The sequence below is a fragment of the Mytilus californianus genome, unplaced genomic scaffold, assembly GCF_021869535.1.
Source record: "Mytilus californianus isolate M0D057914Y unplaced genomic scaffold, xbMytCali1.0.p SCAF_6, whole genome shotgun sequence".
In the NCBI taxonomy this organism is placed as follows: domain Eukaryota; kingdom Metazoa; phylum Mollusca; class Bivalvia; order Mytilida; family Mytilidae; genus Mytilus; species Mytilus californianus.
This window is the reverse complement of record NW_026262712.1, coordinates 30,973,307-30,989,844: the sequence shown is the minus strand read 5'-3', so window position 1 is coordinate 30,989,844 and position 16,538 is coordinate 30,973,307. Positions and strand designations below refer to the sequence as shown.

General features: G+C 32.2%; 1 protein-coding gene across 1 annotated transcript; it reads left to right on the top strand.

Moving 5' to 3' along the window:
• Window positions 1-142: 142 nt before the first annotated feature.
• Window positions 143-15,831, top strand: LOC127704671 (uncharacterized). The gene is made up of 6 exons (XM_052208809.1): window positions 143-747; window positions 4,117-4,272; window positions 5,280-5,403; window positions 6,278-6,466; window positions 9,918-10,097; window positions 12,821-15,831. Exons 1-5 carry the CDS (start codon window positions 164-166, stop codon window positions 10,095-10,097), a joined length of 1,233 nt encoding a protein of 410 aa, XP_052064769.1. The 5' UTR covers window positions 143-163; the 3' UTR covers window positions 12,821-15,831.
• The last annotated feature ends 707 nt before the right edge of the window (window positions 15,832-16,538 follow it).

The following is a 16,538-nucleotide window of genomic DNA, read 5'->3' as shown; positions in this document are numbered from 1 at the left end:
AAAATCTTCCACGTATATTTGATTAGGTATTCTTGTTTCCAAGAAGGTATTTACAAAAAGGAAGGAAAGTTTGGCGAGGTTGTAGAAAATGGGGCGACTTTTTCTGGGGCGATTTGGTAATGGGGGTGAGTTGTCTTGCTTCCGGTCAAAGAAAAACAATAACATGGCATCTGTTCCAACCAAGTCGTGTGTTTCAACTAAATGCAGCCCTGACACTTCCTCTAAGCAAATTGATCTTCACACTAAGAGAAGTCACGGTGGCTCAGAAACTGACACCCCCTCCGACAACAGAACTGAAAATATCAAAAAGCGTAGAGGCAACAGGACGGACAGTGATAATTCTGATGGCATTTCCACAGAATGTCACCAATGTAGCATAAGCAAAAATACTTCTGAATGGACACTACAATGTCTATCAAACTTTCATATCGAAACGGACATATCCGTACCATCGAATGAACTGATGGGTGCATACGAAGTATTCACAAATGGCTATTTATATTTCATAAACAATAAAAATAAATGTGCAAACGTTGTAAGCAATTTTGGATCACGCAGTGAAGAAGACGAACAAAAATGTGATTGTTACAAATATGCAGTACATGATGTATTTAATATCGACTGTCATCACATTGATGAAGTTACTGATGAAGACCTCCATGACCTCAAGCAGATTGAAACAGATTTATGGATTGATAATTTTGTTGAAAGAATTACTAGTACTAAACAACGCAATGCTCGTGAAAGGTATTATAAGACCCTATGCCAACTTTTATATTTGTCTGGGATTTAGAAATATATGCAGCTGGGTTTCTGTCATTTCGTCCGTAATCTTAGCTACATGTAGTGCTCCCCAGAATCAGGGTTTGTTCGCCATAAATCATGGTGGCTCCCTTTCCAGTTCGCTCTCTTTCACGTTCACACCCTATTTAAAAGTTAAAGGTTTTGTGTGTTAAAATTGTAAAATCATGGTTAGCATGGTCAGCATGGTTAGTGTTAAAATTCAAAAATAAAATGAAAGATAATCATGATAATATGATTTTATTGTTTTAAAATCAAGTTACATGTTGGAAAACAGAAACAGTTTTCTTTTAGCATGTTTAGTGTTTTGAGAATTATATTGACGAAATGAAAAATGAATATTGTCATGATGATCAAAGGCCAAGTTCATACATGTACATCTAAGACTTGTAACAACTTGTAAAAGAAAGGTGACACTATGGCATTCATTGACATTGAAGCTGTTTAAGCAAAACCCTCCACTGGCACCCTGCCCCTTTAAATTTCAATCTGGAGCACTGCCTAATGTATATTATGTATACATGTTTATAATAACATTGCATAAAATTGAGAATGGAAATGGGGAATGTGTCAAAGAGACAACAACCCGACCATAGAACAGACAACAGCAGAAGGTCACCAACAGGTCTTCAATGCAGCGAGAAATTCCCGCACCCGGAGGCGTCCTTCAGCTGGCCCCTAAACAAATATATATACTAGTTCAGTGATAATGAACGCCATACTAAACTCCAAATTGTACACAAGAAACTAAAATTAAAAATAATACAAGACTGACAAAGGCTAGAGGCTCCTGACTTGGGACAGGCGCAAAAATGCGGCGGGGTTAAACATGTTTATGAGATCTTAACCCTCCCCCTATACCTCTAGCCAATGTAGAAAAGTAAACGCACAACATGGTGGCTCCCTTTCCAGTTCGCTCTCTTTCACGTTCACACCCTATTTAAAAAGTTAAAGGTTTTGTGTGTTAAAATTGTAAAATCATGGTTAGCATGGTCAGCATGGTTAGTGTTAAAATTCAAAAATAAAATGAAAGATAATCATGATAATATGTATGTTTCATTATGATACGTTAGTTTGATTGGCTAACAGTAATCTCGCGTCCTTCTGAAATTGACATTCATTACACAATGAAATGTAACATTCATGATCATGTGATGATGACACAAGGTCCCACAATAAAGTGCACAGGTAAATTAAAGAAAAACTTGAAAGAAATCGTGTTTTCATAATCCTAGCTAAAAAATGTAATTATAAGTATTGAATGCTTCTTTTTGTTATTTCAAAGGGTTGTAAAAGCGTTGACCGTGCGCACATTTTTAGAATGAAGCTCTTCCACGCTTCATACAAAATGTACTTCGGTCAACGCTTTTACACCCCAATGAATTTACAAAAAGAAGCATTCAATTCACAAATACCTTTTTTGAAATTACAATGTATAACAAAAAATCTAAATAACAGTAACATATTAAATAATTTTATGTACCTGAAACACTTTTCTGGATTTATCTTCATGAGGTATGCCCAAAGCCTAATAACATGAATTAGAAATTGAATAACATTTGAATGTTAAGAACAGAAACAACAATCATGATTTTCAAGCTCCAAAAAAAATATTTTTATGCCCCCGCCGTAGCGGTGGGGGCATTAAGTTTTACCCTTGTCCCTCTGTACATACGTCCAAAAATTGGTTTCCGTTCTCTAACTTGAGTTTGCCTCAACCAAATGTTATGAAACTTATACACAATGCTTATTACCACAAAACACAGGTCAAATTTGAATTTTGGTGGCGTTGCTATAACCAATCTAGAGTAATGCCCCTTTATAAATGGAAAAATTGCAAAATTTTTAGTGTCTGTTCTCTAACTTAAGTTTGCCTCAACCAAATGTTATGAAACTTATACACAATGCTTATTACCACAAAACACAGATCAAGTTTGAATTTTTGGTGGCATCACTTTCACAGTTCTAGAGTTATGCCCCTTTATAAATGGAAAAATTGCAAAATTTTTATTTTCTTCTAAACATGCTAAATATCAACTACAATCAATGCTTTATACAATGCAATTTCTAATTTTGACTTCCACTGATAAGACACAGATCAAGTTTAATTTGGGTAGTGTCACTTTAACCATTATTGAGTTATGCCCCTTTATAAATTGGAAGATTGCAAAATTTTTAGTTTCCATTCTGTTACTTAAGTTTGCCCCAACCAAACATTATGAAACCTATACTCAATATTCATTACCACAAAACTAAGATCAAGTACAAATTTTTTGTTTCCGTTTTCTAACTTTAGTTTGCCTCAACCAAATGTTATGAAACTTATACACAATGCTTACTACTACATAATACAGATTAAGTACGAAATTTGGTGGCGACACTTTTACCATTCTTGAGTTATGTCCCTTTATAAACACAAAAATTGCTGAATTTTTCGTTTCCGTTCTCTAACTTGTTTGTCTCAACCAAATGTTATAAAACTTATACACAACCGTTCTAGAGTTATGCGTGTTTACCATGTTTACACATAGAAAAATTGCAGAATTTTAGTTTCTGTTCTCTACTTAAGTTAGCCTCTACCATTGTCTACCAAATGTTATGAGACTTACACACAATGCTTATTACCACAAAACTCAGATCAAGTTCAAATTTGGGTAGCGTCACTTTTACCGTTCTTCAGTTATGTCCCTTTATAACTATATGATATGTAAGCGGGGGCATCATCTGTGTCCACATGTGGACACTATCCACATTTATTTGAAAAAATAATACCAACGAAATTAGCTTTGTAAATACATTGTGTACTTATTAATAGTTGTCATTAATATACATGTACATTGTATACATTTTTTGTACATGTATATATATATGTAGAATTTTTTTTGTAGATGTAATTATTTACATTTAACAATTCACCATCTAACCACAAAATTCACAAAATTTTATTCATGAAAATATAATTATTTTGATATATATATTTATACATCTTAAAAACATATAATGATATATAATTAATGCATGGTACCGTACATGTGATATGCAAAAGTGACTATACACCTGATAAATGATCTCAAAATCCTGGCTAAATCCCGGTAAGAAAGAACTTATCTGTTAAACAACTGATTTATTAGATTTCATATCTGCATGTAGTCCTACGTTATTTCTCGGGTGGGGGATATGTATTCTATACATAAAATAGGGAATGGAAATGGGGAATGTGTCAAAGAGACAACAACCCGACCAAAACGTAAAATAAACAACAACATGCCTGTATCAATCTAACTTATTATTTATTTTTTTCGTTTTTTATTGTAGAATTTGTAGAGATTTATCTAGGCACCTTAACATGTTTAAAAGGCAGCTTATCTATATGCTTAGAAGACGAAGAGGAAATGATTTAAGAGAAATATCTGAAGGAATGTATCAAGAATTATTTGTTTCATTTGCAAGAATATTTGGCTTAAATATTTTGTAAGTATTGACTTAGATTAATCATATTACCTGTAGTATTTTCATTCAGTTTCAACAAACAGATTCAGAAAAATATTTTTGAAAGTTTGAGTATTTAAAACAGTAACATATTATTCAGTAACATAGTAAACAGACTTTACAGTATAACATGTATAATCCCGCTGCAAATGTTTGCACCTGTCCTAAGATAGGAATCTGATGTACAGTAGTTGTCTTCTGTTTATGTAGTTCATACGTGTTTCTCGTTTTTATATAGATTAGACTGTTGGTTTTCCCGTTTGAATGGTTTTACACTAGTAATTTTTGTGGCCCTTTATAGCTTGCTGTTCAGTGTGAGCCAGTGCTCCGTGTTGAAGGCCGTACCTTGACCTATAATGGTTTACTTTTATAAATTGTAACTTGGATGGAGAGTTTTCTCATTGGCACTCATACCACATCTTCCTATATCTATTTACAGTATAACATGGATATATATATGTGTATTTTTTTTTATTCGTATATTGGTATGACATCGTCGTCGTCCAAAGACACATTGGTTTTCGCACTCTAACTTTAGTTTAAGTGAATGAATCTCTATGAAATTTTACCATAAGGTTCAATACCACAAAAGGAAGGTTGGGATTGATTTTGGGGGTTATGTTACCAACAGTTAAGGAATTAGGGGCCAAAAATATCATTTTTGTAACTTCCAGGCATAACTTGTGTGTTAGTGTATGGATCTCTCTGACATATTGTACCACAAGGTTCCATATCACAAAGGGAATTCTGGGTCACACAGAACAGAAAGCTATAAAGGGTCCCAAAAATGACTTGTGTAAAACCATTCAAACGGGAAAACCAACGGTCTAATCAAAATAAAAAACGAGAACCGAAAAACACTTATGAACCACATCAACAAACGACAACTACTGAACATCAGCATGTTTAGAGAAAAAAGGTGACGTGGGAATCAGTCAATGAGTTATCTCTTAGCTATATCATCTTGTTGATTCTATTATTTCTTGTAGGAGTGGTTCCAATGTTGAAAAATACACATCACACATAAACGACAGAGATATTGTTGCCTTACCAAATGGATTGATATGCCATCCTACAGATGTTAATGAGGATAAGATATGTGCTGTCATTAAGGTAAAAATAAGCTTGTAATTTTATTATATTTTTCATGTTGCTGCAGAAATTACTGATACATTTTGTTGTACATATTATATACATTAAATGGACATATAAAAAAGAAGATGTGGTATGATTACCAATGAGACAACTTTTCACAAGAGACCAAATGAGACAGAAATTAATAACTATTGGTCACCTTACGGCCTTCAACAATGAGAAAAGCCCATATCACATACACTGTAGTCAGCTTTTATAGCCCTGAAATGACAAATGTAAAACAATTCAAACAAGAAAACTAACAGCCTAATTAATGTACACAAAAATGAATGAATAACAAATATGTAACCCAGCAACAAGTGACAACCACTGAATTACAGGCTCCTGACTTGGGACAGGCACATACATACATAATGTGGCGGGGATTGACATCACAATTGAAAGTGCAATGTCAGTTGTGTATATTAAACAATGCAGGAAATCAAAATGGCATTTTTCATGTTAATAAGTGTCTTCATAAACCATGTACACAGACTGGAGAATAGTCTCTTAAGATAAGGTAAGCTGTCTCAGAAAACCAGTGTAAGCTCAATTTCAGACATTGTGAAAAAATAATTAACCGTTTTCTGTGTATTTTGTTGCACACACTCACAGTATTTGATGGACCAAACACGCAATTTGACAGATCAAAGAATAGAAAAAATATTTTGTTTAACAGTCAATATTTATATGAAATGAAAAATCATTTCTCAAATTGTAGCATAATGTTGATATTTTGAATATAAACAAAATTCTTGTACATGTATTTATCATAAATCCTATTTTACATCTGAACTTTCCTACCACTTTAATTTCCCTTTCAGTTGGATTTAATCTATTTTTCCATTCACAGGTGAAGGGGTACAGAGAAGATGAAGGCAATGATTATGTCAGTGATTTGAGAAGTACAAATAATGCATGTTATGCCCAACACATTGGATCTTCCCTGAAAGGCCAACTTGGTGGACAATTCCTATGTACTTTACCATTCTCAGTCTTTGGAAATCATGGAATGTATGGATTCCTAGTACAAGGAACAAATGTAAGTCATAGAAATCTTTAAAAAGATAATATTGAAGTGTGATGGTACCCAATCAAGGTGAATGCAATTATCACTACAATGCACAGCATTGAAAAATTTGAATGTCCCTATAGCTATAGCCAGATCATGGCATGTACAATGTATGATGAAAATGTTCACCCCACTGAGTCTGAATTTGAAGTGCAAAGATGATTATAATCCAAAGTTTAGAACTTATACTTTTATGTTAGATAATTTTTTATGCACTATAATAAAGGACTGGTTGGTGTTTGCTGATGTGTTTCATAAGTGTTTCTCTTTTCTTGTTTTTTTTTTATATAGATTAGACCGCTGGTTTTCGTTTGAATGGTTTTACACTAGTCATTTTTGAAGTCCTTTATAGCTTGCGGTTCGTTGTGAGCCAAGGCTCCTTGTTGAAGACCATACTTTGACCTATAATGGTTTACTTTAACATATTGTGACTTGGATGGATACTTTTTAAGAGTTGTCCCATTGGCACTCATACTACATCTTCTTAAGGTAGTTCAGGGGTATAGAAAAAAAATGACAGAATTTTCTTATACTTTGCCTAAATGAAGATTTTACTATGCTTTTTTCAAAAAAATGATAAAAAGTATGGGTCACCACGCTATTTTTCAAGGTACGAGTCGTTCAAAATTGCCAAAATTTGCTTAGATTGTTCATGAAAAACACATTTTTGTGCATAAAAAGAAATCTATGAGACAAAATTTTGAAATAAAGTATGTGAAGATAGGTTTTATAATATATTTTAAGAAAATAAAAAGAAAAATGGTGTCACTGCACTTGTTTTCTTGCTATAAGTAAAAAAAGAAAATTTCCCTATATGTCCAGTATAAATTTTGTACTAAAAGAGTTATCTCCCCTTAAATGGCGTATTTGAAAAATTAATTCTAAAAGCACAAATATTTGGTATTTGTTAAAACATTTTCGATAATGCAATGAAAAACTAAGTTTTCTTTATATAAATAAGCAGTGTAACCAATAAATTGCAAATCTGTCTCCAAATTTGCAGATTAGGGCAAAGAACTAGACCGATTATTTACTGTGATTGTACAATTCAAGATGGCGATATACCGTATAAAGGGTTATTTTGGTTGTAGTTTTATTTTGGTTTAATTGGTTACATCAAATAAAGTGCCAAAATTAAACACACTAAAAATTGAGACCGATAAAATGTTAATTATTGGGGAAAATATCTTATGCTATTTAACTTCCGTAGATTTCCTATAATTCTATAAATAGCCAAATCTGCAAATAAATACCGGGCATAATTTGACTACAACACTATATGGTTTTTACTTAATTGTCAATTTTCTGAAATTGTTAAGAAAACACAATATGAATTTGTATTCACACATGTCATAAATATGCCAGGCTGTTGCTGATTAGACGCCGTTATTGGCAATTAGAATATCAAAACTCCTTGTATTATTTTATCTTCTATTAATTAATGTGTACTGCCAGAGGCATAAAGATTAAAATTTAAATCCTTGATCGTCAATCATTAACATGTACTGCAATTGAGATAATGATTAAAATTTATTTCATATGATTTTTGTAAAAAATAATCTATTTAAAGTCACTTTCTTTTAGCTTTCAACCCCACGATACGGAAATATTTGCAATTGCATTTGTATCCGATTCCTTCATTTAGTTAACTTTGTTGTGTTTCTAGTTTGTGTAGGTCATTGATGATTTGTCAATAAATGTAAACGGGTAAATAAGGGCAAATATGAATGAGCTCACACACTTCTATTTGTTCCAAAATTAAACACATCAATTGGACGAAGCACCAAAATTACACACGCCAAAATAAAACACATGCCTTTTGAGTGAAAACTGCCAAAATATCCTGACGCCAAAATTTCCCAATTTACGGTACCCCTGAACTACCTTAATATATCTATATATAGCTATTAGGCTTTACGTGCAGGCATTATAATTATGTGATGAAATTGCAAAGGGGAGATATTGAGATCTTAGATTCTGCCACATTTCTGCGGTGTAGCTGTATTATTATCATCAATACTTCAAAAGTTGACAGATAAAGTTTTTGAAATATTATTTACCATGTTTACTATGTAAAACATTCATAGAAGTTCACAAAACTAAAGCAACCAAAGCAATGTTTTGAAAATAAATCTTTGTGGACTACATGACATAGTTGTCACATATATACAGGCATAAATATCTTTTGTCTTGTGTTTTTGTTTCACCTGCATAGCAGAGTTGACACAAAGGGATCCTTACAGTCATGCATTGTCCTCTGCATTGTTCACACTATAATTTATCTGTGCTCTTAAACCAAAAAATTAATTTCAACAAATTTCAGGAAATCTTCATAACATAATACCAATGCGCATCTCATATTTTTTTTCCCACGACAAATAGAGACATCTCCATTATGAAACAGAAAGTTTTGTCTTGATTGATTAGGATGAAACTTATATAGTTTGAGATAAAGGAAAGGGGGAGAAGTATATTTATTTTTGAGGTTAAAGATCAAAATCAGTAGAAAAACTTGAATATACAATGTATACCTGAACTCCCATACTACATTTAATTTGTACTAAATGATCCCAAATTATTCCCACTCCTTTTTTTGAAACCCAAGAAATAATTCTGAAAAAAAGTAAAGTAAGAGCTGCACAGTGGCATTACGTCATGAAGATTCTGTGAAAGTTATAATCAAATCCATTTACTACTCCATTGGTGAAGTTGAAATCATCCCTTCGTAAATTTTACGGACGCCATCACGAGTTGGTTGATCGTTATGGAATAACCGATTCACAGATGATATTGGATATGTTCCTTATGTCGTTACTACATTACCCTTCCCTTTTCACGAATGTGACCTACCGAATTAGACTATTTACTGGATTTGTAATAACATAAACAGGATCTTCTTACCCTTCTGGAGCACCTGAGATCACCCCCAGTTTTTGGTGGGGTTCGTGTTGCTTAGTCTTTGGTTTTCTATGTTGTGTCATCTGTACTGTTGTTTGTCTGTTTGTCTTTTTATTTTTGGCCATGGTGTTGTCAGATTGTTTTTCGATCTATGAGTTTGACCGTCCCCTGGTATCTTTCTTCCCTCTGGTATCTTTCGTCCCTCTTTTACTAGTTTTGGAGGATGTGGATTGGAGATGCACATATACCAATGTAATATTAGCCCAAACAATTTGTAATAAAGATAACATGAAAGTTTTGTTGAAATCTTATCACTGGTTTAGGAGAAATTGCTGGACTGATTAACAGTTGGATGGATGGACATCTTGTTTACTCTATACATCCACTTCATTATGCAGGGGTATGAAAAATATGAGGTTTGGAGAGCGAACTTTAAACTTGTTTAGTTGAAATTGTGTTTTGGTATGGACAGTTTGTTTATTTGTTGTTCTGTTCGGATAAGAAAATAATATTCTCTTTTCAGGTGATGCTGACATCTTTTAAACCAGAGGATGGATATTATACAAATTTATGTAATGGAAATTTGCAGAACAAAGGAGCAGTAATGACATACAGCAAAGAATATAATCTTCTTAGAAAAGAAGACAGAAGACAGTTGGTACAAACATTCTTAGACATGGGCAAATTACTAGAATATTTCTAGGTAAAATAATTGAATTAATTGCTTTAGTCCACATTTAGTTGTAAAATGCTCTTTGTATTAAAAAAGAAAGAAAGACAGCTATTTGTTTTCATCAAATCAGGTCTGACAACAACACAGCTTTATATCACATTTACTCATCAAAAGAAACATTGATAATAAAAACAGGAAGACAACTATAGATTCACCAAATCAGACAAAAACACAGAAATGCGACTACAGTAACAACTTAAATATAATTTATGCTTTCAATCTTTTGTTGAAGAGATTAATAAGTGTCTAATTTTAAATAATTTAAACATATGGAGACTTCCTGGTTAACATTTAATATGGTTACTTATAGATCTATAGACATAAAATTAATAGACTTAGGCAGGGTTCGACACTAACGCTAGTCCGCTAGCCCGAGGCTAGTACAAATTAGGGAGGACTAGTAAAGTTTTCATCACAGTAGTTTGACGGGCTAGTCAAAATTTTGTTTAAAACTTGAAATTTCACAAAATTTTAATTGTCTACAAATCCCAGATTTTTTCCTGACCTTAGCAGTCTTTATTGTACAGTTTATTCACGAATATTGTGATTGCTGTCAGACATTTTTTAACATGAAAGGTACTTTTTGGGGAGGGGAAAGAAACGAACACAATGATGGTACTTAATACATTGAAAACCACGTGTGTTACAAACGCCGTGATGATTCTTATCAGAAACCTGGATCTCAAAAGTGCTTTCATAATATCAAAATAATAACATGAATACGAAATTTACATATATTACTACCGATACCATCACTGTTTGGCAAAAATGTACAACTTATTGGGAGGAATTTTAAGCCATTTTTTTTTAGTAATTGGGAATTTCCTCTAGGGGGAAAAGCTGTATTTCGAATGTAATTTGAGGCAAACAATATCACTGAATTATTGTCCTATATACAAAATTAAAGGTCTCTGCAAGGATTTGTATACTATACAAATCCTTGGTCTCTGGTAAAAATATGCAGATTTTAGGAATAAAATATTGTCCTGCAAAAAAAAAAAAACTAACAAACAACAAGGGAAAAGAAGGACTCCATGAAGAATTATGACAAAAAAACATCAAGGGCAAACCTTTCCTCTTTTGTGGGTGTAATTTTAAATCCCTTACTTATCCATCTTCATTAAAGACACTAGTAATAATGATAAATAAAATGAGGATGATGATGAAGTCATGATCTAAAGGGGTCTTCAAAATAAGTTGAAAACATTCTTGATATAGATGATTAAAATATGAAAATATTTTTTTTTTGGGGTATTTTTTATTAGCAAACCAGTGAAATTTCATGAAACAAAACATGTTCAAAACCCTCTTGAAATGCTCCAGAACACAGGATTTAGCTTCATTTGTATCAAAATTTTCTGGGGGGGCATGCCCCCAGACCCTCCTAGATAGGGTCGTGCCTGTGCCTTCGGCACTTGGAGGACTAGTGAATTGGGAAGAGGACTAGTAGAATAATAATTTCACTAGCCCTGCAGGCTAGTACATACATTTAGTTAGTGTCAAACCCTGGACTTAGGAATTCTTTTTGTTTGGATCATGACAACATGACCAATTAAAATTAATATTTAAATGCAGTACTTAACTCTAAATAAAAATTTCCAGAAGACGCAGGAAATGAGATACTAGTTTTATTGAACAATTGGAGTTACTTCTCTTTGTTCTTATTTTCTTCTCCAAATCATTTTTATTTATTTTTTAGGGAAGGTGGGGGTCCTATGTTTTTGCTTGAGTTATTTCATTTAGCTCAATTTTGGCTTGGTTTGAAAAAGGCTTTGAGATGCAGCAAAATTTGATCAATGTATTGTTTTTCAATTCATTCATTCAGAACACAAGGTATGTCATGTTAACAATTGTCAAGCAAATTAAAGACTCCTAAAAATAACAAGATGATGTAGATGCTACAACATTTAATTCATATAAAGCATTAATTAGATCCTTCAATTTAAGCTGCCAGGAAGAAGTCACTTCTCCCTTAAATTCTGAAGTGTGATGACTTGAGTATTGAATTGACTGCAAGCAATTTATCAGAAAAATACTGAATTTTTTGCACTGGATTTATGAAAATGTACTGAAATACTGAACATGACCAATGGTTAATTTTTCAGACAATGCATATGATGTTTAGATCAAAATGAATGTTTAAGACTAAAATTCATTTACTAGTGATGTTATGGAATGCTTTATGCAGCAATAAATTTGGTAATGTATTTGGAAAATGTTATTTGACGAAATCATCAAACAGATTCAACAATGTCACAACTATGACAATACTGTTAATTCAGAAATAAGTTTGTGCATTCATAATATGTTTTTGGGAAAGGGACAAAAATGCAAGATTAATTTTTGAAATTCTGGAAAATCTGCATACAAATATTTGAATCAGTTATCAGAAACTGAGTTTTTTTTATATTATTGTGAAACACAACAAGTTGCATTATTCCCTTTAAACCCTTACAATAATTTCTGAATTTACAATATTTTAGCAAGCAATTGACATGGGCTGTTCAGAAGATTGCTAAGCAGTGATTATACTTTCTGTATTCACAGCATGTAATATTTTATCATTACGAGGTAAAGTAAATTGTAGCTTATCTTTTGTAAGATGTAAAACATTCAACAAAATTAATGGGATTAGAAAAGAAAAAAAAAATGATGCATTTGAATAATTTTCCCATCTCACTGTTTGGTTTCAGAAAACAATCCTGTCATTCATTGAACATTTACTGGCAAATATCCAGCAGTTAGATTGCATTGGTGGACTACTTGTCAGGGTTGCTTTTACCATTTTCTGCTTTTGCATCTGTCTGCAAAGGAGGAATATTACCATCCAACAAGAGCATCAAGAGGTATGCTATGAAGAAGAAGGGGTAGAAGATCAGAACCCCATTTCGCCTGAGCAACAGACTTACCATCCAGTAGATATAGATAATGTGATGGTAAAAAACCAGAATGGAAGAAAAAATGACATTGACAATACAAGTGAAGCTATATATATATATATATCAAGTAGAAGTTTATCCAGTGCTAGTGAACATTAAGATTATGGGAAAATTCCTATGAACCTTACAATTTAATATACTCTTTAAGGCAAAGCACATGTGTGCAGTATTAACACTTTATATACTGAGAACAAATGTATAAATACTGTTCTGTTAAACCACATGGCACACAATGTTATTTTTTTTAAATGAAAATCAAATTGTCATTTGTTTGAATACTCAGCATTTCTGCTTATGATTTACAAGAAACAGAAAAGAATTTTTGTTTTGAGCAATGTTGAAAATAAACTCATAATTAGATATTAAATGAGACAAAGACAACTGTGCCTTTTAACGACGTAAAGATTTGAATTATGTACAGATTTTTATTTCCATACATTAGAGACATCCTTACTTTAAACTTTACTCATAATTTTCTTATGTACAGCACGTTCAAACAAGATTTAATATGGATTGTCTCCCATCTAAAAGCAGGATCTAAGCTAAAAAAGAACCCCAAATTCTCAAATGTCCATCACATGTATAGTAAGTTTTGTCTGATAGCTCTGACACAAACATAATGAAGGATTAATTTTAAAAGTAGGGACAAGCTTCTTAATATTACTTTTCATTTGATTGTACTGGCCAGTGAGATCTGGGTAATAGCTAAATTTACCAAGCCCTCAACTGCATATCATTTTGAAAAGGTCTAGGCTAGGTTTAGAAATACATACTCACAATAGGTCTTAATATGTACATTAGGTTGACTGAACACCTTGAATGAAAATATTTGTACACAATACATCAACAACAATGCATATATTAATCATTTTTGTCGAGCCTGCGACTTTTGTTGCAACGGCGAGACATAGCGATCCTACATTCCGTCGGCGTTGTCTTCGGCGGTGTCCACAAATATTCACTCTGTGGTTAAAGTTTTTGAAATTTTAATAACTTTCTTAAACTATCCTGCATTTCAACCAAACTTGGACAGAAGCTTGTTTATGATCATCATGATCATAAGATAGTATCCAGAAGAAAATTTTGTAAAAAAAAAAATCCTGTTTATCTGTATTTTACTCATGTATGGACTTAGTTTTTCTGCCAGTTAACATAACATTCACTCTGTGGTTAAAGTTTTTCAAATTTTAATAACTTTCTTAAACTATCCTGGATTTGTACCACACTTGGACAGAAGCTTGTTTATGATCAAAAGCTAGTATCTAGAAGGAAATTTTGTAAAAATGTATTTCCTGTTTTTCTGTATATTACTTTTAAATGGACTTAGTTTTATTGTCAAGCCTGCGACTTTTGTTGCAGAAAGCTCGACATAGGGATAGTGATCCGGCGGTGGCGTTAGCTAACTTTTTAAAAGTTTTATATTTTAGAAGGTGGAAGACCTGGATGCTTCATACTTTGTATATAGATGCCTCATGTTACGAAGTTTCCGTCAGTCACATGTCCAATGTCCTTGACCTCATTTTCATGGTTCAGCGACTACTTGAAAAAAAATTTCAGATTTTTTGTAAAGTTAAATTCTCTCTTATTATAAGTAATAGGATAACTATATTTGCTATGTGCATACCTTACAAGGTCCTCATGCCCGTCAGACAGTTTTCACTTGACCTCGACCTCATTTCATGGATCAGTGGGCAAGGTTAAGTTTTGGTGGTCAAGTCCATATCAACATAATATCAATGATTAATAAAGAAGGCAAGACATTTCCGAGTGTGCACTCTTGTTCCGGTTAATATTACGTACAGTCTGCAGTTAAAGTTTTTAAAACATTTATTAGATTCATAAACCTTCTTGGATTTTTACCAAACTTGAACAGAACTTCTACAATCAAAAGATAGTATCTAGAGGAAAATTTTTAATAATTTTTTCCCCATTTTTGTTGAGCCTGTGACTAACAGCAAAAGTAGGCGAGACACTGGGTTCTGCTGAACCCTTACAAATTTTTTTTTTTGTAATACAGCATATCAGTTTTATTTGAACCATTTTAGCCAGAATCATTTCTTTTGTAAACAACTCAATTTTATTTCAGTAAAAACTATCTACTGTAAATTCAGAAATTATTGCGTGCATTTGTTATTGCAATTTCGTAATTTTAGACTAAAATGCGATTTTAATTTTTGCGATATTGAGAAAAATCCTGTTTAATTCATATAAAATATTTCAAAATGAGAGTTTAAATTATTGCGATTATAACCCTGTCACATTTTTCGCAATAATAAAAACATCGCAATAATTTCGGAATTTACAGTAAAGTTAAAATGAGTCAAAATTGATTTGTCAACATTTGACGCAACTAAAGACAATTCTCAAGTCTATAAACTGCTTTGATACTTGTGAAAAGAATTACATATAAAGCGGACTGCATGAATATCTGCATAGATATTTAAGCATTGTTTATCCAAACTATGTTTTTCTAGTGTGATGTACCTTACATCACATAATAATCATTTAAACGATAGTTATGAAACTTCATTACAAACCCAAAACAAAAATGGTTCATTATGTAATTGGTGAAAACTTATCAACATGATCAATTAGAGATAGATTTTTTGTATTCATATTTTACATAATGTCCATTTTTAGTTTCTAATTTTATATCATGTTTTATTGATTTATTTTAGATGATGAAAAATAATTGGTATAAGCTGTGAATCTTGTTTTAGTGTCATTGATTATTTTTATCTCTTATTATTTAAATCAATTTGCTATTTTCGTTTCAATATCTTATTTTAGATACATTGACCTTGTATTGACAAACAAGTGTAAATTCTTCACTCAAAATACACAGTTTTTACATCTCGGTCATGTTCTTAAAATAACAGAAAATTTCACCAATTTGTATGTTTCTGTCTAAATAAAGGCAATAGTAGTGTAGAGTATCACTGTTCAATAGTCATAAATCGATTAAGCAAAAACAAATCAAGGTTACAAATTAAAACTTAGGGAAACACATCAACTATAAGAGGAAACAGAAATACTGAACTGCAACAAAAACAAACGCCAACATACATAGAAATGGACTATATATTTGATAACCATTGCCATACACCTGACTTGGTACAGGTCATTTAAAGAAAAAATGGTAAATATATAGCTTTTCTGTCCATTCGTCATACTATTAGTTCTGTATGACAGTTTAAGTACCACTTTGCCATAAGATTTCAAAACAAGACTATAATATAAAGTGCCTATTTAATTTACTATTTCTGAGTTAAACACCTATAATTGAATAGTAAAAGTAAATGCACGCCAACTGAATGGATTCTGAATAAATTAGAACATGTATCAAATTATAGAATTTCCAGACAAAACAAAAATAAATGCAAGAAAACATTATGATGGTTATAAGATACAAACTTATTGTGCACATTATGTTACTGGAGGCCATTGAAATGATTATCTCTGAAGTATGCTG